The 27,229-nt window shown below is 39.5% G+C and overlaps 1 protein-coding gene across 3 annotated transcripts in view; it reads left to right on the top strand.

Annotated features, from left to right (window-relative positions):
- CHCHD3 (coiled-coil-helix-coiled-coil-helix domain containing 3) overlaps positions 1–26,946 on the top strand; it is a 160,748-nt gene extending 133,802 nt beyond the window's left edge. The window contains exons 7-9 of one of the 3 annotated variants that reach the window (XM_075516292.1): positions 20,682–20,817; positions 24,897–24,985; positions 26,219–26,946. In XM_075516292.1, coding sequence (XP_075372407.1) covers positions 20,682–20,817; positions 24,897–24,985; position 26,219 — 226 coding nt within the window. In that variant the 3' untranslated portion in view covers positions 26,220–26,946. Of the gene's footprint in view, positions 1–20,681; positions 20,818–24,896; positions 24,986–26,215 lie in introns of all 3 variants that reach the window. The other 2 variants (XM_075516372.1, XM_075516452.1) reach the window with 2 other exon arrangements.
- Positions 26,947–27,229: the final 283 nt, after the last annotated feature.

Genomic DNA, 27,229 nt, shown 5'->3' on the forward strand with positions numbered 1-27,229 from the left:
AAGTGCGAGATTAATAGATCTAATTGTGGTATTATTACGGAATAGTCTCACTTTATTTTAAACATGTCTAGAATTAGTTACTAAGTTTTATTGAGCTAACTTGCATTTCTTCAACTTTTTAAGCTACATCTCGTTCAAGAGCAGAGAGAAGTGGATAATTACTTAAATAATTCCTGGATTTTCCTTTTCCTTCCTCTATTTAGTCCCTGAAATTAGATCAGCTGTGGCTTCATCAGTCTTCAGGGATAATTCACCCCATTAAAGGGGAAAAAACAAATATCCCATATAGACTTGTATCAGAGAACTGGCAGGTCTTCTGTACTTTGTCTGCAGTCCTTATTGATGCCTGCTTATTACCTTCTCCAGCGCTGCCTGGATTAGACTGATATTCCAAATGTTCATGATAAATGTTTTATCTCCGTGAGGTCCTGATTCACATTGATCAAATTCTGAATTATCAAATGGTTCATCTCTTTAAGACACTAATTCACATTGATCAAATCCTAAATGACCAGGTTCAGTCAGTTCCTGCAGTACACAAATTACATTAAAACAACATTACTAGGGCATGCTGCCTTTTCTAATGTAGGAGTTATGTTACCCGCAGTTACATTATAACCAGAATTATTATATTATGAAGATGTCTCTGTTATAATGAGAAGTTTACAGAAGAAGAAAAGAATGCAGTATTACAGGAAGAGCCGAGCTTTGGGCAAAGATTTGAACTTTAACTAATCAAATTGTATGTTTGTATTGCGGTTTTTTTCCTTAATTTGAAGGGCTGGTAGCGGGAAATTTGGCAGCTGCGGTGGTGACATTTTATTCCCCCGTGGTGTGTAGAGCCAAGTAACATCTTGATTATTCATTTAGGAATAGAGTAAGTGGATAGGGCAAATTCGGCCTAAAATAAATGTTTTTACTTTCTCTTCTGTGGGTTTTGATTCCTTGTGGTAGATAATAGAATTCATAGCTGTGCACTAGCGCTTTTTCCAAAATACTTTGCCATTCCTCTCCTGCTCCAGCGCTGTCTCGTAGACACCAGGGAGTTGCATCTTGTTGCTGGTTTCTTGGTAAAAAAACATAGTCCCAGCCGGCCAGACTGATAGAAAATCCAGGTCCTCTTTGGGGATCGGCTGTCCATTTGGCTTTCTACTGCCCAGGTGGTGTTTGTGTGAAGCAAAGCAGGGGTGAGGTTTTCCCCAGTATCTCAGTGTGTCACATCAGTGTCACTTCTAAACTCCGGTGTCTGCAACGAAGCCAAATTCTGAATCTTGTGCATCGTGGCGCAGAGTTTATACGTGTTTTTCTGTCGATAGACTCCTGGATGAAATTGCCCTGCGCTAACAGTTTTAATCATGGAGGATTCTTTGCGTCATCTGGAAGTTTGGGTGTTTATTCTGAATTACAGATTTTGATGGCTTTATTCCCTTGCTATGAGACTTTTGATCATGAACCTTGCCATCAGGAGGAACGCCTCTCGGGAACTGGAGGAGCTCGTTTGATTAAACACAGAAAGGTTTGGGGTTTGCTCAGGCTGCTTCACACAGTACGATCTTCACACGTGAGCTGTTTTAAAAACAGTTTTACAAACCAAATCGATACGTTTCACGTGATCCTCGATCATTTCCATTGCTCTGATTGCTGATGGAAGTTAGGGCTCGGTGATAGCCAGGCAACAGGCTATTACAACCTTGAAAATATGTTCAGCAGGGGGTTTGATTCAGGATAGAGTGAATGGGAATAAATGACAAAACATCAATATCGTGTCTGCCTTTAATTGATGACTTCTGTATCATGAAGCTTGGTTTATTAATGTTTACTGAAAATAAAATTTAAAGCACAGTTATGTTTGGTTATCCGTAAATACATAGAAACATGAAGAGTACTTCCTTTAAGTTGTGTTTTAGCTAATATTCTTTTGAACTGGGAAGTGAAGCTGAGAAAGTTTGTAATGAAGCCACGTTAAATGAATGACAGTGACACTTCGATCTTTGAATATAATTGTCTCACAAAGCAGCGATGCCAATTTTCTGGACATCGAAAAAAATGCAGTATCGAGAGAAAATAAGCTTTTTAATGACAACATTGGGCTGAGATCAGGGAAATGTGGATTTATTTCACTGTTCTCGTTACCCTTCTGATGTTGGGCACATATGATGACTTTTAAGGGACTCTTCTGCACTATCTGTAAATTAGGAATAGCGATAGTTCCTGCATGCAAATATCTTCAGTAACTATCATGTTGTACTCACATACTACTGGAACACAGAATTCCATGTTGGAGATACACAGGCAAATAGTTTCTGCTTTGTTTCTGCTTGGGCAGATCTACTGGAGAGAAACTTGCAGTTTTCTAGCAGTTCCTTGTGCTACCTTAATTAGCATTAGTTGCTTTTAAAAACTAAAGTTAAAAGTGCAGATTATCAATTATTTGTGAAATACTACATAGTATTTTGCCAGTAACAGAAAATGGAAAGCTATTTAGAAATCCTTGGACAGAGCCTGCAGGCTTGCCTTCTTCTAGTTCAGTTCCCTTTGCTCAGCCAAAGACGATGGGGTCTATATCGAAACATCCTGAATTAATCTTTTCTCTTACAAATACAGCACATATATGTAGTGCTTTGTCATGAAGCAGTCATTTCAGTATTGTTTGTCCTGATGATACTGTTGCTGGCAGTATTCTTGAATTCTTTTTTCACGTGTTATGGCTGGGGACGATGGTCCCGAGTTATCCACGACATCCCGCAGATGAGGATAGGACTGGTATGTTTGTAAATTATGCTAGAAGGAGTGCATAGCGTTAAATACCACCAACTCAGCTTAAACCATGGAGCTTTTCCTAGCGGCAGAGGTATTCGAATAGTCTTGTTTCTCTTTCTTTCTACTCTTCCACCCCATCCCCTTTTTGTTCCCCAAGGCTGCTTTGGTGTGAAGGTGCACAAACAGTTGTGCTGACACCATGCAGAGGGTGGCACAGCAGTGAGAGTTGCTTACGTTGGTTTAACCAGTGCTGATGTCTGATATCGAACGGCATTACACTTAACGAGCAAAGTGTAAATGGTGTTTTGCAGAGTGGATGTGATATTGTCACCCCTCTTAGGTTTAAACCAGCCTGGATTCAGAACGCATAGAGCTGCTTCAGGTAGGAAGAGAAATTGATAAAGAGACTACAGATCTTTTTGGTTTCTCTTATTTATCTTGTACATCCAAAATCCTGTTCCTTTGGAATACAAAAGGAATAAAACAGAATCTGTTTTCTTTGCTCGCTCCTTTCAGCCAGTACTTGGTCCTGATGGACTTACCTGAGGGCTGCCGTGGCACAGCTCATTCAAGCAACGTGTTTGACTTTCCACTACTACTTTGTGTATGTGATTTTTGCTTCAATGCAGCGTTCCCTTGGCTGGCGAAACCCTTTACACCACGCATGCCTTATGCATGCCTTTGACTCGGAGCGAGGAACTGGGAGTTATGTATTTCTGCCTTTCGGATAGAGTTGCCTATTGCTTCAGCAGCTTGGCTTGATGAAGGGACTTTGGTGGTCAGTAGTTACCCCTGTCTTAGTTGCTCTTCAACCTATAAATATTTATAAGAGGATATCCTTTGAGCAGCTTTAGAATGTAAAAATTCTGAACCCCCTGTATTCGATACATTTACCTATGAAATGATGATCACTTCATAAATGACAACTTTAGTTTTCCCTACAGCAACGTAGATGTTTAACTTTTTTCCTTTGATCAATACGGTCCATTAGGAATGAGAGTACTCAACAGAGCTGGATGAAATATTAATTGTGCACTTTTTAGCTAGATGCAGATTCATTCCGAACGAAGTGGGAGCAGGGGATTCTGGCATAATATCTGTGTGTTTTTCTGTTAAGCCCAGAATCGTGAGTCTGTTTGCATGGGGATGTGTGTTTTCATTGAAATATTTGAGCTGTAATGTGAACTTTAAATGTGCTTATTTGGTCAGGAGCTAGGCTTGAAGCACTGAATGTGTTTTTTGAGAGTTTTATTAACTTTTAAAATCCATTATTCAGAATTTAGATAGCATGTTAATTAAGAGGGCCAAGCCAATTCTTTCCATGTTTGCCATAATCCTTTTTCGCCTTTTGTTTCCTTTCTAGAAATTATGGGTACATTCATTAAAGCCCTCCTCAGGCTATCACCAATTTTTCACACAGTTAGAGGCTTTATGGTCTGGAATGGGGAAAGCAATCTTAAAATTAATTTTAGTAAAGCACAAAGTCATGACTAGGAATTTTTTTATTTGATATGAATTAGTACTTAAAATAACAAAAGATATTCTGGAAGGTAGGATAGTTTTAGTAGGATAGTTATTGTAGGATATTGTTGTAGTAGGATAACCATGTGGGCAAACGTGCCTCTTTATCTGAAAGTCCCTTTCCTCTCCAGCTGAGTCTGGTTGGTATGTTCGAAGGGGAAAGCACGTGCTCATGTTCCAGCACACCACAGGTTTTCTATATTTGCTTACATAGACACGTTAAGTAATTTTATAGACTTCCTTATGAAAGCAAGTGAGTGAAACTCCTCCTTCATGCATCAGTGGCCAACAGCTAAATTGGCATGTTCCCTAGTTTTGTGCGCTGGTAATCAACCAAGTCCCCTGAAAATTGATGGATGCTCTCATTAAGGACAGTTCTTGCTGCTGGCTGGAGTTTCGGGAGCCGCTCACGACCGACGAGGACTGACTCTTTGCGGCGTAGTTGGCATGTAACGCTCTGCAGTGGTACATCTGGCTTCGTGCTCCCTTTCAAGGACTAAAGCCTCTTGTTTTAATACGTTAAGCATCCTTTGTTGGGGTTTTGTATAAACACAAGTAAATGATTTCCCAATTACAGTATTAAACCAAGGAAGGTTAAAACCCACAATCTCTTCTTTTTATTATTAATTTGTTCTGTATTTTGTAATCTTCTGTTGCTGAGATTTACAAATACCTTTTCTAAGGACGTTTTTTATGAGTCCAAGCCATCTGTAGGATCAAAGCCTACAAATTGCACAGCCCCCACTTCGGAGCGCACAGCAGCAAGCCTTTCTTTCTGGAAGGGAGCATGTCTTGCAGAGTTGATGGTATGGTGTTTTTGAGAAATATACACCTGTTTCTGGTTACAGGTGAAGAATGAATTGCCCATTACCTCTACATGTTAGAACATGACACTTCATATTGCAGGAGCTTGTGCTATCTGTTTAGTTAAGGCCCCCAACTATGTGACCATCCGTTCTGAAATCATGGGGTGGAAAGACAGCAATCCTTGATCAGTTGCTAATACTTGTGCGTGTGCAAGCTGCAGGAAGGGAGGTCAGTGCCACCAACCTTTGTTTTCCCATCAGAGCTCTTGAACAAGATGAAGTGATCAAAGCAGGATGCCAGTACATCAGCACGATCTCATTACTTTGCAAGCTGCATGCACAGATGCTGCTGTTGCTGCATCAGGCGTCACTGATTTACATTCATAACACCTCCATTCCAGCTCATTTGCTGCTACTTGTAATTAACCAGTTCTTCCTTTTTTTTTTCCTCCCTTCCAATAGTGTTGGGCTAAATCAGGGAAAAAAATAGACCGCAGTCATTCTGCTTAGACTCCATCTAAGTGAAATCACAGTTGTAAAGCCAAAGTATACATTAAACATTTTGGGAAATAATATCAAATCATATACTTTGTTGCAATGTGCTGTCATACTCAGAAAATAAGGTTTGTAAAAATAGTATTAAGATGTCTTATAAAGTAGTTAAGCTGTCTTGTTGCCTCCTAGTTCACATGAGATCAGTTCAAAAGCAAACTCTTTAATTGCTGGTAGTAAAAATTATTACTGGGGTTGAAACTTGTGGCATCTGGCAGGTTTATTGCACCTACCTTAATCTGTAGCTAAAAGGTAAATTGGTAGAAAAGGGCTAAACAGTATAAAAATTTTTTTTTTTTTTTGGTACTATGGGAAATAGGTAAGGCATCAGGCATGCGGTGAACATGGTATGCTCTAATAGCTTCTTCTCTGAGCAGAGTTGCACTTTCAATTGCATTTTCTCTTCCAATATTGCTTTTTAGTTTCCTGGACAGTCTAAATTGAGATGAATCTCAATCAGATTTGGACCTTCATTAGCAGTCAGGGTTTCAGCACAATGTGTCCATCGAACCTGGAGTGTTTGACAAGCACCTCCGTATCTTCCAACACTCACCCAGCAACCTGTTGCTGTTTCGTTTACGTTTTTAAAAGGAAGTCCTCTTTCTCAAAACATCAGAACAGCAGAAATGCTGCTGGTACCGGGACCAGATTGCATTTATTTAATGCTGGTCCTCACATGTTTGCGTCTCGGCACATTGCAGATATTGGCAATGCAGAGTGCAGAGCTGCAGCTGGCAACATCTGGAGAAGGGCCTGCTGCAGTTGTTGGCATCTGGGAGGGTGGTCCTGGGAGGTGGTGGGGGATTATCATGTCGCGGGTGTTGCTCCTCTGTTTTGATAAAGGAGGAAGTTCATTTCTTTGCTGTCAGGCTCAAACAAATAAAATTGTGCCAGGTTGCACTTGATTAACTCTTATTTTTTTGTTGAATAGAGCAAAACTGTGCAGCAGGCAGTTGGCAACACGTATGCTACATGGATGTTGGATCCTGGAGAAGCCTTTATAGGTCTGCCTAGGTGTTGTGGCTTAACCTCAGCTGGCAACTCAGTCCCACCCAGCCGCTCACTCACTTCCCCCCCGGTGGGATGGGGGAGAGAATTAGAAGAGTAAAAGTGAGAAAACTCGTGGGTTGAGATAAAGACAGTTTAACGGGGAAAGCAAAAGCCGCGCACAAGCAAAGCAAAACAAAGCAAGGAATTCCTTCACTCCTTCCCATGGGCAGGCAGGTGTTCAGCCACCTCCAGGAAAATGGGGCTCCATCACGTGTAACGGTGACTTGGGGAGACAAACGCCATCGCTCCCAATGTCCCCCCCTTCCTTCTTCTTCCCCAGCTTTATATGCTGAACATGACGTCATGAGTTCAAAAAACGTGTAGACGTAGCACTTTGGGACATGGTTTAGTAGGCATGGAGGTGTTGGGCTGATGGTTGGACTAGATGATCTTAGAGGTCTTTTCCAACCTTTATGCTTTTTTACGTATTAGAATGTCTAACAAGTTGCCTGCCTAATGTAAATTTAGCTTTAATTAGTCCATCTACGTGTTACTGTAATACAAATAATGAAGGGACCTGTATAGATGTGACATGAGTGCATGCAGTTATCCCTTAAGGTTAGGGGACTCGACTGAGGTCAGCAGGGTAATATGTGCCGAAGCTGAGTCTAGAATTAAGTGGTTAATGACTGCCATTTTTTACACAAACTTTATAGGCTGCTCTTCCTAATACAGTATATACTTTTTCAGTGACCTGGTTGGTTTGGGTCTCATTTACAGGTAAGAGGTTATAAGGGTCCCCAAACTTTTGTTTTCCATCTTAACTAGAAACAAGCAGTGATATTTGGGCTTGTTTTGTTGATCCTGTCAGTAGCACTTCCAGCCTAAGATAATTTTGTTTTTTAAAAATACGATTTTGTTTCTTAAGCAGTTCCATTCTCTAGGAGTTGACCAGAGCACCAGAATGTACACTTTCATATAGCTTTGAACAAGGGAGCGGCATGAATCCTGCTCTCATGAGCATTACTACTTCTTTCTACCCCCAAACTTACATAACTTATCAATTATTCTCCTTTGATCAGAGAAAATTTGACATTTTGATAACTGAGTTTTAGACACTAGTTGCCTTTTGTGAATATGTCCATTTTGAAATTCTTTCCCAGGAGATACAAGTCTGGAAAAAAATTTCTTTCCCTTTGTAGCTTGAGATTTCCAGCAAGCTTTCCCAGTGGGCATCTCTAAACACAACTGTGTAAGTCAGTTAGTTGATCAGAAGGTAGCTCTGCAGCTACTCACGGACCAACTGGTGCGACTGTACGCCCACTTTGCACGGAGTATTCCACCTGCCTTGTTGTAGGAGTCTGAAGCTCTGATCCGTAGGCTGCAAAATCCTAATTGTAACAGGGCTCTACATCTGATGGCTCGTAGGAAATGAGCGCATTGCCTTTAGACATTTAATAGTGTGTTACTGTGCTATGTTAGCCATGGAGCTAAGGGTTAGCCGTGTTAGTTGGAAGGACTCGGGTCCAACAAGATAGTCTAGCTCCCTAGCAGAAAATTCAAGTTTTATTTATTTCCCTTGAAATACTATGCTGTTATTTAATGCATGTCCTTTACAGGAATTTTTTTCCTGATGTTCTGCCTGTATTTTCTTTAAATTTTGCCCTGTTATTCTCAGTAATCCTCAATGCAAAATGCTAAATTATTTTCTGAACGTGCTTTTTCATTCTTTCAGTTGTTATCACTGCATTTTTAAACCGTGAGTCCTGACATCTGTGGGAGAAAATGCATATATTGGTCATGAAATGTCCTAACCAATTTTTTAAAGGCTTTTACAGTATCTGATAAATGCGTTTTCAGATTTTCTTGAACATGAGCTCCATTCTTAAGCAAATGAAAACTATTTTCCTGCTGGTTTTGAAGAGGGGATTTCCTAAATATTTTTGGTTTGCTTTGGCATTTTAAAATATTTTGTCTTGTATGGATGTGACCTGGTATTTACGTTCCATGCTGCGCACTTAGAAGCATGAAAAGCACACCGCCTTCTAACCCTAAATGAACATAAGAGGCAAAGCTGTTCAGTAGGAGAAATTTTTCCCCATTACTGTTTATGGAACAGTTAAGGGTTAGTGTTTTGGTTTTTTTTTTCCAATTCAAGTGCTGTGTGCTTCTATAGAGGATCTATAACTGAAATTGGAAAACTTGCCAATGTTTAAGAAAAAAAATCATAAAGATGCACTCTCTCTCACTGTCCTCTGCCTTTCCATTCATCTGCCTGCAATATAAAATCAAAATACAGTCCTGAAACATTTAAAGCTGGGGAAAGAAACTGAACAAAATAGATAAAACTAATATGTGTATCTTTAAGGAGACCACTCGAGTGCCACGTCTGTGGCTATAAACTTTATAGAGATGGACTCCCCTGTCAAGGGTGTGTTAAGACGGATAATATTCCATGGCAAATGCTGCACTGTGCCGTATGCATTACTGGAAGCACGAGAAGATCAGGATCGAAAGGTTTTGCGAGACAGGCTTTATAGATCCGTGTGTAATAGACTACCTCTGTCTACACTGCTCTACTGTTAGTGAAATCTTGCTCTTGCACAGGCTGATGAAATGCAGTCCCTTTTCTTCCATCACATATATTCTTCTCCCTTTGCCTTGACTAGACACAGTACTTTAGCCAAAAAATGGTTATAACCCTCTCAATAAAAAGATGCAGTCAACGTGGTCAATGTAGATTTAAAAAACAAGTTCTTTATAGATAAATTCAGTGTCAAATGAATCCAGTTCACCAGCTCTTCTCTACTAAATATTTTGGCTCCTTTAGGTAGAGAAATTGCAGATATTCTTCTGGACAGTGTACAAAAGAGGTTCTGGTGGCTTCTCAAGAGAATTGAGTAAGGATAAAGCTAATCTATGTAGTGGCTCTATCCCAAGTTCTCTTTATTTTAAACCTGGAGACTTGTTACTCCTCTCTGGTTGCGTAGCATGACACTGCATGGGGCAGAAGTTGTCTTCCAGTTCCTCAGTACCTGGTAAACCTCATGTTTAGGCAGATAAAGTCATTGCTGCTTTTTGGATCCTTGCAGTACAGATCTGTGAAGGTCAAACTCCACCATCACCTTCTTGTTCTGGATATGCATAGTAAACTAATTGTTTTCAGGCAATATCCAAATTAATACAGATCAGGCATTCCCCCTTCTTCTCCTTAAGACGATGTGTGTACTACGGAAATAAGTTGGTTAATTCCGTCAGATTTTGAGTTCAGTGCTTGAATATAAAAATCCTTAGTTGCGTAGATCTCTGCTAAAAGCAACTATGGAAATACTGATAATTTGCACTTCTTACTATAGTTTCTTGAACATGATATGCATTTTCCTGGGGTCTCTATTTTGTGTGTGAAAATTCCTACTGTAGTACAATATACATTTCTCAAGCTAGACCCACTGTAAAGTGTAATCATTTTATTGTACACTGAAAGAAATGAGAAAAGCAGCTATTTCTTTAAAACTTTCCTTGCCACTTAACACAGGTCCCAGTTTCAAGCCATTTAGGAGGTCCATTAAGCCACTGGGTTGCTCCTATGCATGCATTAGTAACAGACTCGGTGTAATATGGAACAAGCTTGCTATATCATGGACACATTTATGAAGATTGATAACAGCCAGGGTTCAGTGTTAACTTTTATTGCCAAACAGGCTGCAGGAGAAACTGCCTAGTATTGCTTTTGCTTTGATTTATGAAAAGGTTGCTGCATGAAAAAGACATTGCATAAAATAGCTCTGCTGGCAGTAGCATTATAAAATAGGGCCGTAAGTAGACCAAACAATAACTAACTATAATTATGTTCATTATTGTCTCTCTCAGCTCCCTGTACCTTTGGTAGGGTGCTTGCCCTCACTACCACGTTAGCTTTAAAATGGACTCACCTTTCCCACAAAGTGGGATGAGCATGATAAAATCCTGCTGTTTTATATAGGCAGTACCCCCAAAGGAGACCATTTTTGTTTGTGCCGTGAAATGAAAGAGGTCATTCAGATTTTACCTACTTGCAGAAGTGATACTAGGAGGAGGAGGAAAGGTCTTTAAAAAAAATTGCTGTTTCTGTTACAGTTTCCATCACTGAGGTATTTTGCCCTAAATTATTACTGTTCTCCTGTAAGGGTTATTTCAGACTGTGTTATATTTAGAACCCTTAAAAACAAAACCAAAAATCCCAGCATGATGGCAAAGATCACCAGTTTTCATCTGTGGATGGCAAGAATTATTTTCTTTCTCTTAGCCTAGTACCATCCTTTGTAACGAGATGTGCCGCAGCAGGAGCGAGTTGAATTCTTCAGTTAGCAGCAATTAGCAGTAAAACTTTAGTGAGAACCAGTTGAAATCAGGGGGCATGACCTAACTGGGAGAAATTTTAGTGGTTGATCTAAAGTTTGTCAAACTTGACCTACTTTAACTAAAAAGCATTCCACTACCAAACTCTCTGAAGACCTCGGCAAAAAAAAAAAAAAAAGCAACTTAAAAATCATAGGTGATAAGGTTATAAAACACCAGGCATCAGAATCACTTTCTTGGATCAGACTGAAGTTCCATTAAATAATCCAGTGTCTGATTAATGCCACCAGCAGACAGCAAATGTGTAAGGAGAGACCTTTGGAAGATCTTCGTGAGTTGGCAATGATGTTTCCCTGCAACACGCTCTACCTTCTGGTGTTAAACTGCTTTCCAGGTACCATCATGTCTTATAATAGTCTCAGGGAAACGTCCACCGGTGGGCAGTGAAAAATAATGAAGTGAAAAATAATGAAAAAGATAATGAAAATAATGAAAAAACCATGAACGCTGTGCTTTACAACTCATCTCTGTAAGTTCAGTTCATGATTTGTTCATGGTGAGAGGTGCATTTTCCCTGCTAGGATGCTAAAAGGGATGGTGAGGGCATTATATTTTAATATTTCTCTAGCACATTGTACAAGCGCATTAAAACTAGGATATATTATAGCAAGGTCCAGTACCCCCTTATTAGCAGCATGTTCGCAGGATGATTATTACTCTTTGTGTGTGTTTGCTAATACGTTATTGTTGTTGCAGCCCAGCTGATTATATTTTATGAAAAGGACCTGGGGAAGTGTACGTAGGCTTTGTAACTTATCAGAGTGAATCCAAGCTTTTTTTGTTAAATAACTTCATGCCCAAATGAAAAATTGGCATTTATTCTGCTATCTCTTAAGATTGCAACCTTCAGTTCCCTTAAGTAATCATCACCCACGGGAGCAGTGATGCTTGAAGCGTTTAACTGTTGATTACTTTTTCTGTACGCTACTTATAATATCTCTCATTTTTGTGGTCAGTAACAGGCTTTGGGGCCTCTTACGACTGAAGAAAATAGGTAAACGTATATTGCTCTAGAGAGTAATATTTGGATAATAATGTGCCACGAGTTAGTGTCTTGTGGTGCTTCGCATTGAGTGCAGTAGTTGACCTTTGCTATAGATGAGAAATGTGTCTCCTTATTAGAACACGTTATATAGCACCTATATAAAGGGAAAACTGTTTTTTTAGTGTAGTCGTGTAAGGTGCTGTGAAGATTTTATTACCACGGTTTTGGGATGATCATGTTACTCATGAGTTTACAAAGCCTAAAGTGAGTTGTATAGCTCTTGGGAAATAAGTGGCAGTAATAAATCTCCAACATGGTATGCTGTCGTGTATTGGGTTTATGCTGTTCATTTGGGTTTTTGATCTTTGTTTAGGTCTGTCTATATTCTTTTTTGTATGTGTGTGTGCTTTACACACCCAGTGATGTAATGTTACCGTGGAAAATTTAATGTAGGGACAGGAATAAAATTAAAAGGAATAAAATACCCATTGAAGTGGATAAAATTATATATTTTTTTGCCACCTTCATATAGAAGCAGGTTTCAGACTCTTGCAAAATTAATTTTTCCTTTAAAAATTAGAAATATTATGTTGTATTTTTACATAGTATGTAATGCTAGTTAATATAGCCAAGCAGTCATGCAACAGCAATGTTGCAAACCAGTGGCGCGAGCCACTTCTATGAGAAATGTCAGCCGAAGCATCAATTAAAGTTCTCAAAGACTGGATCTACCTTATCATAAGCTCTAGCTAGACCTGAAGAGAGCAGTAATTCCCTTGCTGCTTGCCACAGCCTAAACCTCCATAGTGCCAAAAAGCCCCCCAAAAGCCTTAATACTAAGAAAAGGCACCATTTGGTGGTGTTTGCCATGGTGATCTTTGACTTGTCTTCTCATCAACAGCTGAGCGAGTGGAATCTTGCCAGTCTTCATTAAATAATTTTTTGGGCGGAGTAATGAGACAGAGCTCAAGTGATGCCACATGCAAACTCTAAAAATAATTTGCGATCTGAATTTACATTACGAGGCTTGAAATGCAAGCGTTGATGTGCTGATCACGTATGCATGAAATTGGGGGCTTTTGCTCAATTCAGACCGAGCAGATTTGATTCTTGTGGTGGGATTAGTTTGGTTTTTGTTCTGCCAAGGGGTTGGTCAGACTTAAGTATATCTGAGATGATTGTTCTTTGTTGCTTAAATTGCCAGACTTAGGAACTGGTTTTGATCAGTGTAAGACCAAGAAGTTGTATATATATATATATGTGTGTGTGTGTATATATATATTTATATACACACATATATAGAGAGAGAGCATATAGGTACATTACATGCATATAATATATTCCATGTAGATAGAACTGCTCCTTCCAGAGTTTCTTCTGATTAAAGACTGTAGTTACTACGCTATCTTTTCTACACTGTAAAGGCATGCGTGCCCCTGTTAGAAGTCTAAAATTTGTATCGTTATCAGCCACGTGATTGTTTATTTTAGTATCCTGGTATTCACTAAAAACTGTTCCTTAAGCTAAAAAAAAAAAATGCGCATCCTAAATTTGGGTAATTCCAATATGTGGTTCCCTTTGCAGCTGCAAGGACCAGCTGTGTGTGAGGTACATTTGTATAATAATATGTTGGTGTACTTTGTAGTTTAAGAGGTTTTTTTTTTTCTTTTTTTCAGTAAGGGGAATTTTATAAATGAACAGTGGTTAGAGATAATAAAAGTAAATTAATATAAATTTAAATAAAAGTATTCAACCTAATTTTGTCTGTTGGGGTTGATGGGAGTCTTGTATTTATTTGATGACTTCCTCCTCAAGCTATTTGGAGTATAAGCAGCCACAGCAGGTCAGATCAGCAGTCCCGCTAGCTTGTTGGGCAACGGGTAGGAGTGGGTATTTAGGGAGCTCTGTAAAAATAGGGGAAGTATGCAGTGACATCATTTTACCTCCAAACACGTAGTGGAGTGGGGCTTTCCCGAGCCAAACGTTGTATTTTCGCTTATAATCTCTTGATGGACTTCTCTTACGTTACTGTAGAATTATCTTTTGAACCCAAATGTGCTTGTGATAACCCCAGTATCCTCTAGCAGTGAGTACCAGCTTTTCATTATGTGTTGTTTGGAAAAGGCTTGAATTATTTTTTCATTGTAAATCTACTGCTAGAAAACCTCACTGGCTGCCTCTTCTATATGCCATTGATGATTTCACAGATCCATCTCATGTTCATTTGCAATGTCTTTCTCCAGGCTGAAGAGATCTAGTCCTAATGTAATGTCCCAAGAGTCTGAAGACTTACCTTGGCAACCAGTTCACCAGTCTAATTAGGATTCACAACCAGGAAATCTTTTCTGATCCTCATCCTAATGTCTTCCTGTTGTAAGTCCCAGCCCAAGAAGGGGTTTAAGAATGTGCATAACTTTGCACATGCAAATGTGGAATTACACACTTCTTGAAGTTCTGCTCATATTTATGTGCTTTGCCAGATTTGAGATCGTAAATTCTCTCTGTTAATCTTAGAGATGCTCTTTCCTCCCTGTATGCAATAAATAAGTTGTTGCAATACAAGGAATGGTATCAACTTTGCTTATGCTAAAAGCTGAACTGATACCCTACCAACACACCAGGTGTTTTACCAGGTGGGAAACATTCACTAGGTAAAAAAAAAAGCATCTAAAAAGGTCAATAGTACTATCCACCAGTCTTCGTTGTTAAACCAGGTTTTTGTGAACATATTGAACTTGACTTAGCACTCTCTAGGCATAATTAAATGTCTGTCTTCGAGCAGTGTGTGTGTGTGTGTGAATATGCTGGAATGTGGCTTTCCTCCTCTTCTCATCTCCGTCCCTAAATTTCAAAGGTCAGCATGTTTGAAATAGATTTTTATTTGCTCTTAAGAAGGCTGGGTGAGAGATGAAATAAATGAGAGGATGACAAACATTTGCCTGTGGTTTTGTCAGCGCCGGGATTTTAGACGAGAGTCTAAAAATAACACGGGCAATATTAACACTAGAGCTGATCACTAGTGGCACAAAAGATACATATATCAGCAGGCGAAGTAAGTTGTATTCTGACTTCTGCATAAGTCATTTATTTAGTATTACTACACTCATTTAGCTTTCTCAATTGTAGAATGGAAACGACTGTGGTTCTCTTCCACCATTTCATCATAGATTTGTTAGGCAAATTCTTTCTTTTACACCTTTTGGAAAAGTCACACTATGTACTCAAGTGTAAATAAAAGCAAGAATCAACTCTACAGTACTTGATCTTTTGCTGGCAGCACTTCCCACACGGTAATTTTGAGGGCTCTGTGTGGGCACAGTTTGATTGTGGACTGCTTCATAACATCAGTTGTAGATACTCAGAAATCAGATCTGTGGTATTACTTCCAAATGATTTTTAGAAGAACATAACCATTTGGTTTGTGCTTTACATGTTTCATAATGCACTTTCAAGTTATCACCTACTTAATGTGCGAAGACAATTTTTAAAAATAATTTAATATAAAGAGTAAATTAATTTAAAAACTAAAAATAATGGTGCAGCAGTAAGGATCTTCATTACCATATGCCCTTTTGTCTTTTTTCCCGTTATCTGTTTTGCAACTCTTTTCTGTACCGTAAACAAGTTCTGCAAATTCACTCAGCAGAGATGCTGTTGGAAGTGGCTCTTTTTGGATGAGAGAATCTTAAAAAAAGAATAACCCCCTCACCACCACCTTTTTGTGTCATGATGGAAAATACCGCTGTCTTGCTGCTGTTTCAGACTTGTCGCTTACACTTCATCTTTGAGCTGACCTTCTGTCTAGGTCTTCTCAGCTAGGCTTACGTTTCGCTCTTGCTGACTCTTTATGCAAAATATCTCAAACATGGCCTTTCTTGTCCATCTGCTCAGCTAAATCCATCACAACGCAGGCTACCAGTTACTGCAACGTTTTTTTTTTTTTCTTATTTTTGTTTGCCCCCTGGCCGTGAGAAGTGAAATCTTGCCCTGATGATGTCTGTGGAAAGCAGTGCTGCAGATAATTTCCTACCCCATATTCACATCATCTCCTTTCATCCTGCCACTGGCTTCCCCATCAATGTTATCCTGTGCAAGTCGCACGTCTTCGCTTTTGAAGCTCCACGTGTCCCATTTCTGCTTCCCTGCTGTTTTCAATTCCCTATTTACTTTCTCTCTGAACCACTCGTGACACCACCTTCCATCCCTCACTCATCCACTTTTCAAACAAGCACCAAGTTTCACTGTTTCTCAGAAGGAATTCCTGCTAGACGTAGACAACGTTAATTGATTAACTTCCCACAAATCCCTCTAAAAATCCTCTCGGTTGCTCATAAAGCAGTTGAAAACAATTAGGCTGTCGGTATACTTAGCAGGCTGCCTATTGTGAGGGTACAGATAGCCTCAGTTTCCTTATTTCACCATCAATTTGTTGTTTTTTATCTTTGTGTGCCTTATAAGCACGTTGAGAAAAGAAGCATCCTCCTTTTTTTTTTCTTTGCATGCTACCTAGTGCGGCCGGGGTCTGGTCACAGCGTGGCTCCTCTCCTACATCAGTAGGAGTAAATAAAACAGGTCAGGACATCGTCTTCGGCGTTTTCCTGTGCTGGTGCGTTGGGTCTAATTGGTAGCACATTCCTTTATAGGGTTTTGTTTTGGAGCTAACACGTCCTTGGACAACACCGGGCACGACCGGGGGAACAGCACGTGCTGGGGACTGTCCCCAGTTCGCGGGTTGGATGTGGACGTGCTGAGCTGCTTGTTTGGAGGGGAAGGCAAGATTTTACACTTAAGAGATGCAGGTTCTGCTGTATCGTGCTGCTTGGCCTTGGACCCAGAGGATCATTGCTGGTCTGTTTTATTTAGTAGTACAGAAGTAGCCTTAGATGCCAAGGATTACACAAATAAAAACAGATGCTTTTGATAGGTGTCAGCATTTTAATGAGGAATAAAATTAAGCCCTGGATACTTCTGGCCATCTAATGGCACTATTTTTTTGTATTGCATGCTGGTTTTTTGTTGCTATTTTTTTCCCCATATTTTATGACAATTGCCTGAAGTCCTCATCTGGTGGGATTATGCCAGATACCTGCACAGTTGGAAACTCATCAGCGATTCAGATTCCTTCAGTCAGAATGTCAGTTTTATCACAAAACTTGTAAAGCTTACCATGGTGATTTCAAATTTCCTCTTTAGTAGACATTTTGTTTGAATGCCATGAAGGGGCTCCTTTCTCGGAGCCCCCAGGAGTACAATAAGCTATGCTCTTTGAGAGAGGCTAGATGAGTACAAAGTTACCTTCATTAAATTTTCTCTTCATGCTTTAGCATAGAATATTTCTTTTGAAAACACTCTCTCATTTTCTTTTGTGTTTTCATCCTATTACCTTTATGAGATTGCGGTGCATCAGCTTGATGGAAAAGGTGGGTGCGCGGCTCCCTCGGAGGTTTATTCCAGCTCACAGAAATATTCTGCTAGCATGTGAGGTGCTTGAGGAGCAGCTGGAAAAGCGAAAGCAGATCAAGTAATTGTAAACTTAATAAAAACACGTCGTTACTAGCGTGCCATGTGGCACACAGTGCAGATCAGACTGCTGCTCATATTGACTTTTGCAAAGAAAGGCATTTTAGATTTCATGTGTGTTGATTCTGTAGTTATTGAGTTGCACTGAATGGAGATGGAGATCTGTCAGGGTTCCCTGGCAGTCCTGGCTCACTACTATCTTGTGTATTTTTCCTTCAGTTTAGTTGTGAAATTCCCAAGTGATTAAAAAAAATAAAATTAAATAATGGGACACTTTCCCTGCCATGTGTCCCAAAATACAGATCTCTCTCTCAGGACATGGGATAGTTCAGGGAAGAGACCTCCTGCTTGAAGCAGAGTCAGCTCTGGGACCAGACTGGGTTGCTTTATCCATTCAGGTATTTAAAGCTTCCACATTTTTACTACAGATTCCCCATAATTACTGATTTTGCACTATCTACCTTTTCCTAACCAGCTTTTTCTTCAGTCAAGCCCCACAGACCGTTAAATGCTTCTGTAAAATTACCCTTATTTATAGGAACATTAGAGAAATTCTCTTTTAGGGAGATATTTCATTTCCCTTTTGAGGAGTTTCCTTGCTGTTGGCTGTTTCTGACCATCCAGCTGAGAGCCCTGTCATCCATCACCAAACAGAAATCAATCGCAGACCCTTCGGTGGGGTTACCATAATGCGCATTGCAACCTTCTTTCCTGAACGGGAGATCCTGCAGCACGTGGTTTATGGCCATCTAATGTTAGACAGTAATCTCATTTAGCGTTTTCCCAAAAGTGCAAATAGTGCATTAGGGTAACGTAACAAGCACAGCAGATCAATACGGAGATGGTGCTCTCCTTCAACAGATTAATCCAAGAAAATGGACTTTGTTGACTTGAAGGAAGTGGCCCTGTTTGCATTGACCTGCATTGGGTCTGCAGTGCCTAGAAGGACAGGCAGTGTTTTGAAAAATCACCAGTGAAAAGTCATAGTATGAAAACAAGTGACTGTGGGGCAGGAGAAGACATGTCTTACAGGGCTCCGATACGGTTGGCAACATAAAGAGTCCGTTGAAGCATTCAAATAAGGGATAATACGTGGACTTGGAAGGGTTACTAATGGCATGGCTCAGGGAAAAAAGCAATCAAAAAAGCTCCTTAATGTGGGTTAGAGTACCCCCATTGAAATGGCTTTAAATACATTTAGAGAATTTATGCAGCAAGTGTACAGCAGCCCATTTCCTTCACTCTTCACCTTTATATAAGAAGTCACTTTAAAATCACTTGTGAATAAAGGCACAGCTAGGTTTACTGTGTGTATTTTTTGTTAACTCATGGTCTATTGTACTGGTTTATCAATCCAGACCAGGGTTTCAGGCATTTAAAACGAGCTCTGGTTTAGCTGGACCTAAATCATCACCTCTGTGAGTCTTACGTCTACAAAGAGCATACGTGGTGCTTCCTCTCGTACTCCATACCGATACAGAGCTTGCCATAATCAGTCGGTGTGCAGCAGTTTATGGTCATACATGTTGATGCCTGACACGCTTTTGAAGTGCTTGCTGATATCAGCAGAGGGGGGATTAAGGGAAAATCCTCATCCGTAGGAGTCTACAGATGTTTGAACTTTCAGATCATAAAGTGCGTAAGCACCTGGGACTGCATTTAAATTCTGTTTTAGGCATTTCACAGATGTACGGTAATGAATGAAAAGAGTAAGAGGGATGTTTTATATAGGTATATACTGTAAAATCAAGGCGACTTAACATTCCTTTTTTTGGTACTACATCTTGAGTGATTGCCAAGAAGTCACTTCCCCTAAGGAACAGCATTGTGCTTCGCGTTTCATTTTCTTACTGTAGTAAAATAGAGATCTGCCCTGGCCAATCAGCAAAATAAGAAGGAACAGAATATTCATCTGAGGATACTGCGGCTGATGAGTCTCATCTTTTTTACGACCTTATTGAACTAAAAATAACGTGGGCTGGGATGGATGCTAGAGCAGCCCGTCAGCCCTTCCTGGTAGGGTAAATGGGAAGGTGCATTAAGTATACAGTTCGCACGCGTAAAGCAAATGGTTGTTTTCAAGGCGTATGAACTGTAAATATTTTTCTAAATTTTCATGTGTTTTTTTCTACCATTGAAATATTTTATCTTTGGTGTGAAAGGGGTTTAACTGTGATTTTACTGTGTCTCTTATAGAATTGAGTACCTTAAAAAGTATTTATAAAGTAAATGTCCAGTTAGCTTAAAATTTCAATGGACATTTCGTCTCTGAAACACTTCTCCAACCCTCTTACTTTTGAAATAGGAAAGTATTGTATTCCCATTTTAATTCTGTGGCATTATCAGTGTGGATAACATTTTATAGATTAATGCAAATGACAAGATTTTTGTCCGAAAGGGGTTGGATTTTACAGGACGGACTAAAGAAGCTTCCGTTCCTTTGGCTTCCATTGAAGGCAAAAAGTATATTGCATCAGCCTGAAAGATGTCAAGAGTAATAAATCCATACAGTAAAGAAAATAGACAAAATTCCTAAATAACTTGCACATCTGGTGTCAGGATTAGAATTGAGGTGATGGGAAGGAGGATACGCCAAAAATAGAGGCTATCATCAGATCAGCAAAAGTAGGTTGAGTAATTTGCTGATGGTAGCAGGGTTTTTATATTTTCGAGGTCAGTCCAATGGGTGATTTCACTTTTATGCAGGAGCAATATTTAATAAGTAGCACGGTGATGTGGTCATAGGGCTGTACAGCAATGAAGCTTTCCTGTGGTTCTGTGACTGTTTTTCTAATGTAGGTGAGATCAGATGTGCTTCATCATTGCTGGGATCATCAGTTAAAGATGTGTGCTCATATGAAGTTGGATATTAATTTTCTCTGCCAGCTGGAACCTGAGTACTGGATCAGGAGGACACTTGTGATCCTAATAGCCAAACTTCTGCAGCTCACCTTGATGTTTGTGTCTGATGTTACCCACTTTATAGCCCAAATAGCTCTAGAAACAGCCTTTGTTTATAACTTTAAAGTGTTTTCCTTCACTTCTATTATTTAGCATACTTCTTTAAAAAAATAAATGAAAAAAAGAGTTGCATCTTTCTTGAAATCTTTTCGAGAAGGAGACCAAAATGTTCTTTTCTCTTTCCCCAGGCGATACGAGTCTCATCCAATCTGCACTGATCTGCAGGATAAAATTCTACAATGTTATCGGCAACATGCTCAGGAGACCCTCAGCTGCTCTGCCCTGGCTAGCCAGTACCTGCGTTGTGTCAATCAGGCCAAACAGGTAGGTGTAGAAATATTGCCACTGGATTAATGATGAAATGAAGAAGAGAGGAAGACTGTCGGATTATCCAATTAATCCTTCTTACATGCTAAAGCAGTACTGTTCCCAGTATATATGTTCTCGCAAGCTCTGTGGAGTCCACTTTCAATTTATTTAAATGCTAGGGTTTCCATCTCTTCCCTCGGGAAGCTCTTGTTTAGTGTAGTAGCTATCGCTGTTGGCAGATGTTTCCTGGTATCTGCAGTTTTAGCCGTAAAACAAGGGGATTAAACTACGTGGTACTATTTGTCATAAATATGACCACTTTCAATAAGAAATGAATGGATGTCTCAAACTAGATTTCTCACCAGTTGGAAGTCTGGATTTCTTTTATGTTACGTACTCTGGGAGTCTAATACTAACTACCGTTTACCTGGTCTTGACCTCCTCTCATCCAGTTTGCTAGGGTATGGATTGTTACTGTAGATTATAAACTTTAATGCTTTATTAATGCAGCATAAGGGAAAATGATAGTAATCTATACATCTTTCAGTTAAAAGAAGCTAAAATTTCTAAACATGATTCTTTTTCAACAGCTTACATCTTCCAAATATAGAGATGCATATGTTGACCTCGACTGTGTTCTTAAAGAAGCTAGTTGCAAATGTGCTTATAGGCCATATATGTAGTATATGTTAAAAGTGCTTAAATAAGTCTGTTGATTTTTATTTCTGCTATAATCTATGAGTTAATATTTGAACATGTGAAAACACGTGCTCTAATGTGTTAGCAGAGACCCAGCAAGCACGTCTAGTATTTGATAATGATAATAATTTTCACTCGAGTTAATTCTGCCTGTGTGGAAGAGTAGTAAGACTTAGACTATAATCATTCACCGTGACCTTTTTGCTGTTACACTGGTGCAGTCTTGCTCTGGTATTATTGAAGATCTTGCTGGCGTTAACACTGCTCGTGGTCTAGTGCTATGTAAAACATGGTAGGAGCCAACAGTTGCGTGGCAATGCTAAAGCTGTTCCTCAGTCCGCAGCACTTAATACATTTGTGCGGTGCTGTTGTTGTTAAGCCTTCATTTATATAGTTAGTACGCTCCTTTTTGCACAGGCAGCCTGGCTGGATTGGCAGCGCTGGAAGACAAACTCAGCTGACAACTGTAGCGTGGTTGTTCTCTGAACAGTGCAGGATGAGGACGATTTGTGTGGCTGGCTGGGCAGCTCTAAAAGCACTTTGTGATATTAAACATTGTTATCATCAGTGAAAACTTTAAAGAGGATCCATGTGACAAAGTATAGAAGTCAATAAGATCACCCTGGCCTTTTCAAAATCACCTCCTTCAGTATATCCTTTGGTGTTTCTCCTGCCCACTTGTTAACGCACCAAGCTCCTGAGCTCCTTCATCTCCTTAAAAACTCTACAACCTACCAGATCTCCCAGCTCATGAAAAATGTTCCTGATCTCCTAGCCTGAGGCTTTCTTTCATAAAGCTACTGACACTTTATTGATTTCGGAAAGGTGGTTGAGCCATGCTCAGACACCCAAGCGTGAGCAGTGCAACCAGCTTTGTCCAGGTGCCTTCCAGGAGCTGCTATGGCTCCAGCCAGCAAATTCTGCTCATCCCCTTCTTCCCTAAGCTTTACAATTCTCCATGATCTTTTGAACTGGATTTTTTTTCCTTTAAATTGAATGGTGATTATTTTTTTTTAATTAATTCCTACTATGACAAACAATAATTGGTGTGTATATTTATTTTTTTAAGTTTTCTCTTAGTTTGATTTTTGTATTCCAAAATCCAGTCTAAAGTTACTGGACCATGGGTGTTTATGAGACATTTTAGAAAAAAGGCCAGTGAATAATATTAGGTTGTGATGTAGTAGACTAGATTTTCGCCATGGCTTGCATCATCTGGAAGACTAATTTACTGTATTTATAATTCTATATTATTTTTAAAAGTAACGAGAAAATTTAGATTAATTAGTTATACGTTTAAGCTATAACTGAAGTTTGTATCTGATAGGGATTTCTTCAGAAGACTATGATGAGGATGAATTAATTCATGTTCAGAAAGTGCAGTGAAAGGAAATTGCATAAATATGAGCATTAGGTTTTTGAACCCTTTTAAACACCTTTTTTGTTGAAGATCTTCAACCGAACCTGTCAAGTAGTTAAAAGTGTTTCCTAAATGCTTCTTATTCTCTTTCACACATGCTTCAGGATGAGAATTCAGAGAGGTTTCTCTCTTATGACAACAGAGGAAGAGAAGCCTTTTATGATGGAAATATTTGCAAGCAGAAACAATTGTTTTTCATAATGAACATCAGTCCTCTATAGCTCATCCTCCATGTGTTGCAGCTGTAATTGTAATTATTTTTACTCGGTGATTGCCCAGAGGTCCAGACAAACAGTTACTTAGAAATAATTGCTAAACGCTGTTATAAAATACTGCAAAATTACCTACTGTGTGTGCTTGGTTGGAAGACAGAGGAGTGGGATAAATAGCAGATTCAGAAATGAAAAGTTAACTGACACTGGCTACAAGAAACAAACAAAGAAGAAAATTTGCTAGAGGGAATAGACCAAGATATTGAAAACCAAATAAGTTAACTAATCCGATTTCCTGGCGGTGAGTCTGGGCACTTGTGCTGAGGCTGAGCACACTCTGTGCTTTTCATAAATTGAATTTATTGACTCCTCTTTCTTTCCTATCTTGCTTATAATTATCTCACCCTCTCTTCTGTATGCTCCTTATTTCTCATCCTGTCTGTAATCTCATGTCTCTATCTGTCCTTTTCTCCCCTTGTTAGAAAGGCCCAGAGAGCTGTTAATTCAGAGGAGTTTGACACATTGTTGTATCTTCACTTCACATCTTTTTCCAAAGTCATGAGAAGCCAGTGAGATAAATTAAACTCTGTTATTAATGTTTGCATTTTATTATAATAGTAACGGAGAGAAAAACCTACTTAATGGAGCCATTAAGGGGAAGATATTAGGTTTGTCTGTGGCATGTATTTGTGCTCCCACTACTGAAATAACTCCAGCCAGACTAGTCGCTGCACAATATGGACCATCCAGTGGCATTTTTATCACTTATCCTAGTGTGCCGTCCACTGATATGGACAAGGTGGCTGTTGAAACATCCTTTTGTTTCTTTTTTTTTTTTCTCTTTTCCTTTTGTTTCCTTTTTTTTCCCCCCTTGGACTACAGGGAGTCCTAATTCCTATATGGAAACACAACTAGACTATAGCTTAATGAAGTCTGTGCAATAGTTTCCTATTAGACCATTGAATTTCAGAGGGATGCAAGTCTCTGCAGGCAGGTGAGATTTGAAAGTACTTCAAAGAATGATACCTACAGCTGCTGGTGTCTGACAGCCTGGCTACAAAATGTTATCTTTCAGCCTTGTTGTAACCATTATTTTAATTTGTAGGGTAGAGTGGTCCTTAATCAGGCATCCTAGTCGGAATAAAACCATTATTTTAGCCTCATCCTGCAGTATTTTTACTAGATACCATCTTCCAATCTGCTAGAAAAATATGTAAAATTAGTGTAGCTGGAAACACCGAACTGAAACACAATAAAGAAGCATTGAAGAAAAAAAATTTAAATACATGAAGTAAATTTGTAGGTGAAGTTGAATGGCAAGAATCAGTAAAGAACATTAAAAAAACCCAAAATGTAGACAAAACCAAAGCAAGCCCTGGGACGCTCCCAACTGTCTGAAGATGAAATTTTGTGGGCAGAAATATGCAAGTGATGAACAAATACCTGCTATTTCTTTCCTTAGGACACTAAATAAAAGTAACACAATTTTTCTCAGATCTTTTGGGAATTTCCTGCGTTAACTTATGCAGTGTTAAATTTACGTACAGTTAATATTCAGCCCAGTGATGGCTTCGAGCAAGTTTCTGTAATGCCACTGCAAAAAGAGTCTTCCAGGTAAAGTAGCCTTCATCAGTTTTACAGAAATCTCCGTGGGGATGCTGTCAAACTGAGATTGGAGATTTTGTTAACTAATAAAAGTTTCCCTTATTTTTGTTTGTAATAGCACCTAGGGAGCATAAAACCAACTCCTTTTATTTTGTCAGCGTGCACTTCTCTACCATGGATTCTGGAGAATGTTTGTGATCACAAGGACTTTTACCATCTTTTCATGTGCACGCTGTCTTGCTCCTTGGTACGCCTCTTAATCCTTGCAAAAACACCGCTTGATCTAGTTGAATGGTTCACTGTGTTATTTTTAGAAATACCGTGAGAACTTGGTTAAAGACGTAGGTGACAACAGGTTTTTCATTCCCTTTATTTTTAATTTTCCCGAGCCCTAACTTCTGTGACTCTGACAGTGCAGTCCAGACTTGCAAGACAATATGCCCTGTCTGGCTCAAATACTTGAATCGGCTGTTTGTAGGTCTCCTGTAAGATTTCAAGGTTTACATGTGGGCTTGCTCCTGACATAAGCCCTAAAAATTATCAAATCCCTTCCTACCATTTCTTACAAGGAGACTCATAACTACTGTCTTCCACATTTTGTGGATTTTGTAAGGCAAGAACAATAGATTGCCTTGGTCAATGTCGTGGTCCTCCAGCGAACATACATAGCCCCCAGCATACTTTTACTGCCTGTCAGTGTCCTATTAGATCCCACTTTCTGTTCTCCTCACTGATCTAGACAAGTAGTATCCATACATGTGCTCGTTTCTGCAGACCCTCTATTTCTAGATCATGGCAGTAGGAAGTTCTTAGTAGAGCCCTACATACTGTCCTTGCAAGTCTGCAGTTTCATGGTAGAGGCCAGGGCCTCTCTGAAGAGTCAAGACCTTCATAGCAGAGCTCTCTGGTGTGGCAGGAGGAATAACTCTTGGACTACTTGACAGATCTATACTTTTAGCTCTTGGTGGCCTGGCTGTATGCAGGAGGTGATTAATGAAGCACGAGGTCAGTGCAACATGTTCAGACTATTGAGATTTTGATGATGTCTGAGAACACAGGAAGGAGGTAGGTAGGGGAGATACTTAGTGTTGTATGACTTCAGGATATATTTCCTCGAGTATGTAATTGCTGGGAATGGGATTTATCTTATTGTAAGGTCAGACGTTTTAATTTCCTTAATAGCCATAGCATGACTAGAGCCATGATAGCATTAGGATGGATGAAAAGGAATCGTTCCTGCAGCTCTTCAGGCCTCCAAATGGCTGGCTTGTTGAGTCCTCAAATAGCTTCATTCTGCCTCTGTGGCTTGTCTCTGTGATGATGTGTTATGTTGACAACATCTCTTTTTCTATATTTTTATTTAGAAAATTGCAATTCCTAAGAAGGTACTGTAGCCAAACTTCTCTGGAATAACTTTGAGTTACTGAAATACGTGTTTCTCCCTCTCTCTTCCCTTCCCCCCTGACCACTTTCTTAGCAGAGCATGCTTGGGAGAGGAGGATAAAGGCATTGTCCAAATCAAGCACAAGACCATCAACTCTAATTTCAGCAGAAGAGCATTTTTTCCCAAGAATGATATGACAGCCCATTTACAGGGCAGACCAATAAAGAGAAGAACTGGAAGAGCCATTTCAAGAGCAGCAGCCATCACGACTCAATCAGTGTGACCATTTGAAAAGCCGAGACCTGTATCTTATTACATCCGAAATCATACATCTGGAGATACTGTTCAGTCTTAGTAAAATCCACTTATTGGTGATTGAAGGAAGGAAAAGAAAAGAACCTTTCACTGACCTTAGAACGGGGAAATATCCTTCAAATGCTGCTATTTCATTGTAGAATCTCCTGAAAAACTTCTCACTGTCAAAGGCACGGGTACGTAACACTTGGTGTGCTGGGACGTGGCGGTACTTTGTGAGCCAGTCAGCCGCTGCTCCTCGCTGTACAGCCTGTATTCATTGCTCGTATTAAAGTTTTCCTTACGATGTATAATGACGTAAATTGTGCTTTTAACTTATTTCACAAATTATGTAACTTAATGAAGCCTCTCTCCAGGCCTTCTGCTGGAATGATGTTAATGATCCAACACTTAAAATGTAACATGGCCTTTATTTACATGAAAGGATTCTGTTGTGCTCCTCAATCCTATCAAGTACTGACGAACATGCCTCGCTCTGTACCAACAATAAATATATTTTATGCACAAGATTGATGTTTCAGTCTGTCTCTCTCTCCACTTCTCAGAGGCGGATGGTGTTCCCTCTGCTGTGTCAATCATGTTTTTCCAGCAGATGTTATTGCTGAAGCTTTAAAGCATAGACTTTTATGCATAACCAACCTTGATTTCAGGAACAGTACTTACATATAACTGTTTTCCATCACAGCAACCTAAAAGGATCCCACGTGATAGTGTGCTGTGATTCATGCACCACCAGAGTTTCCTTTCTTGGAAAGTACTTGTGAATGAAAGGGCATACAGTGCCCAAAACTG

This window comes from Mycteria americana, chromosome 1, assembly GCF_035582795.1.
Source record: "Mycteria americana isolate JAX WOST 10 ecotype Jacksonville Zoo and Gardens chromosome 1, USCA_MyAme_1.0, whole genome shotgun sequence".
NCBI lineage: Eukaryota > Metazoa > Chordata > Aves > Ciconiiformes > Ciconiidae > Mycteria > Mycteria americana.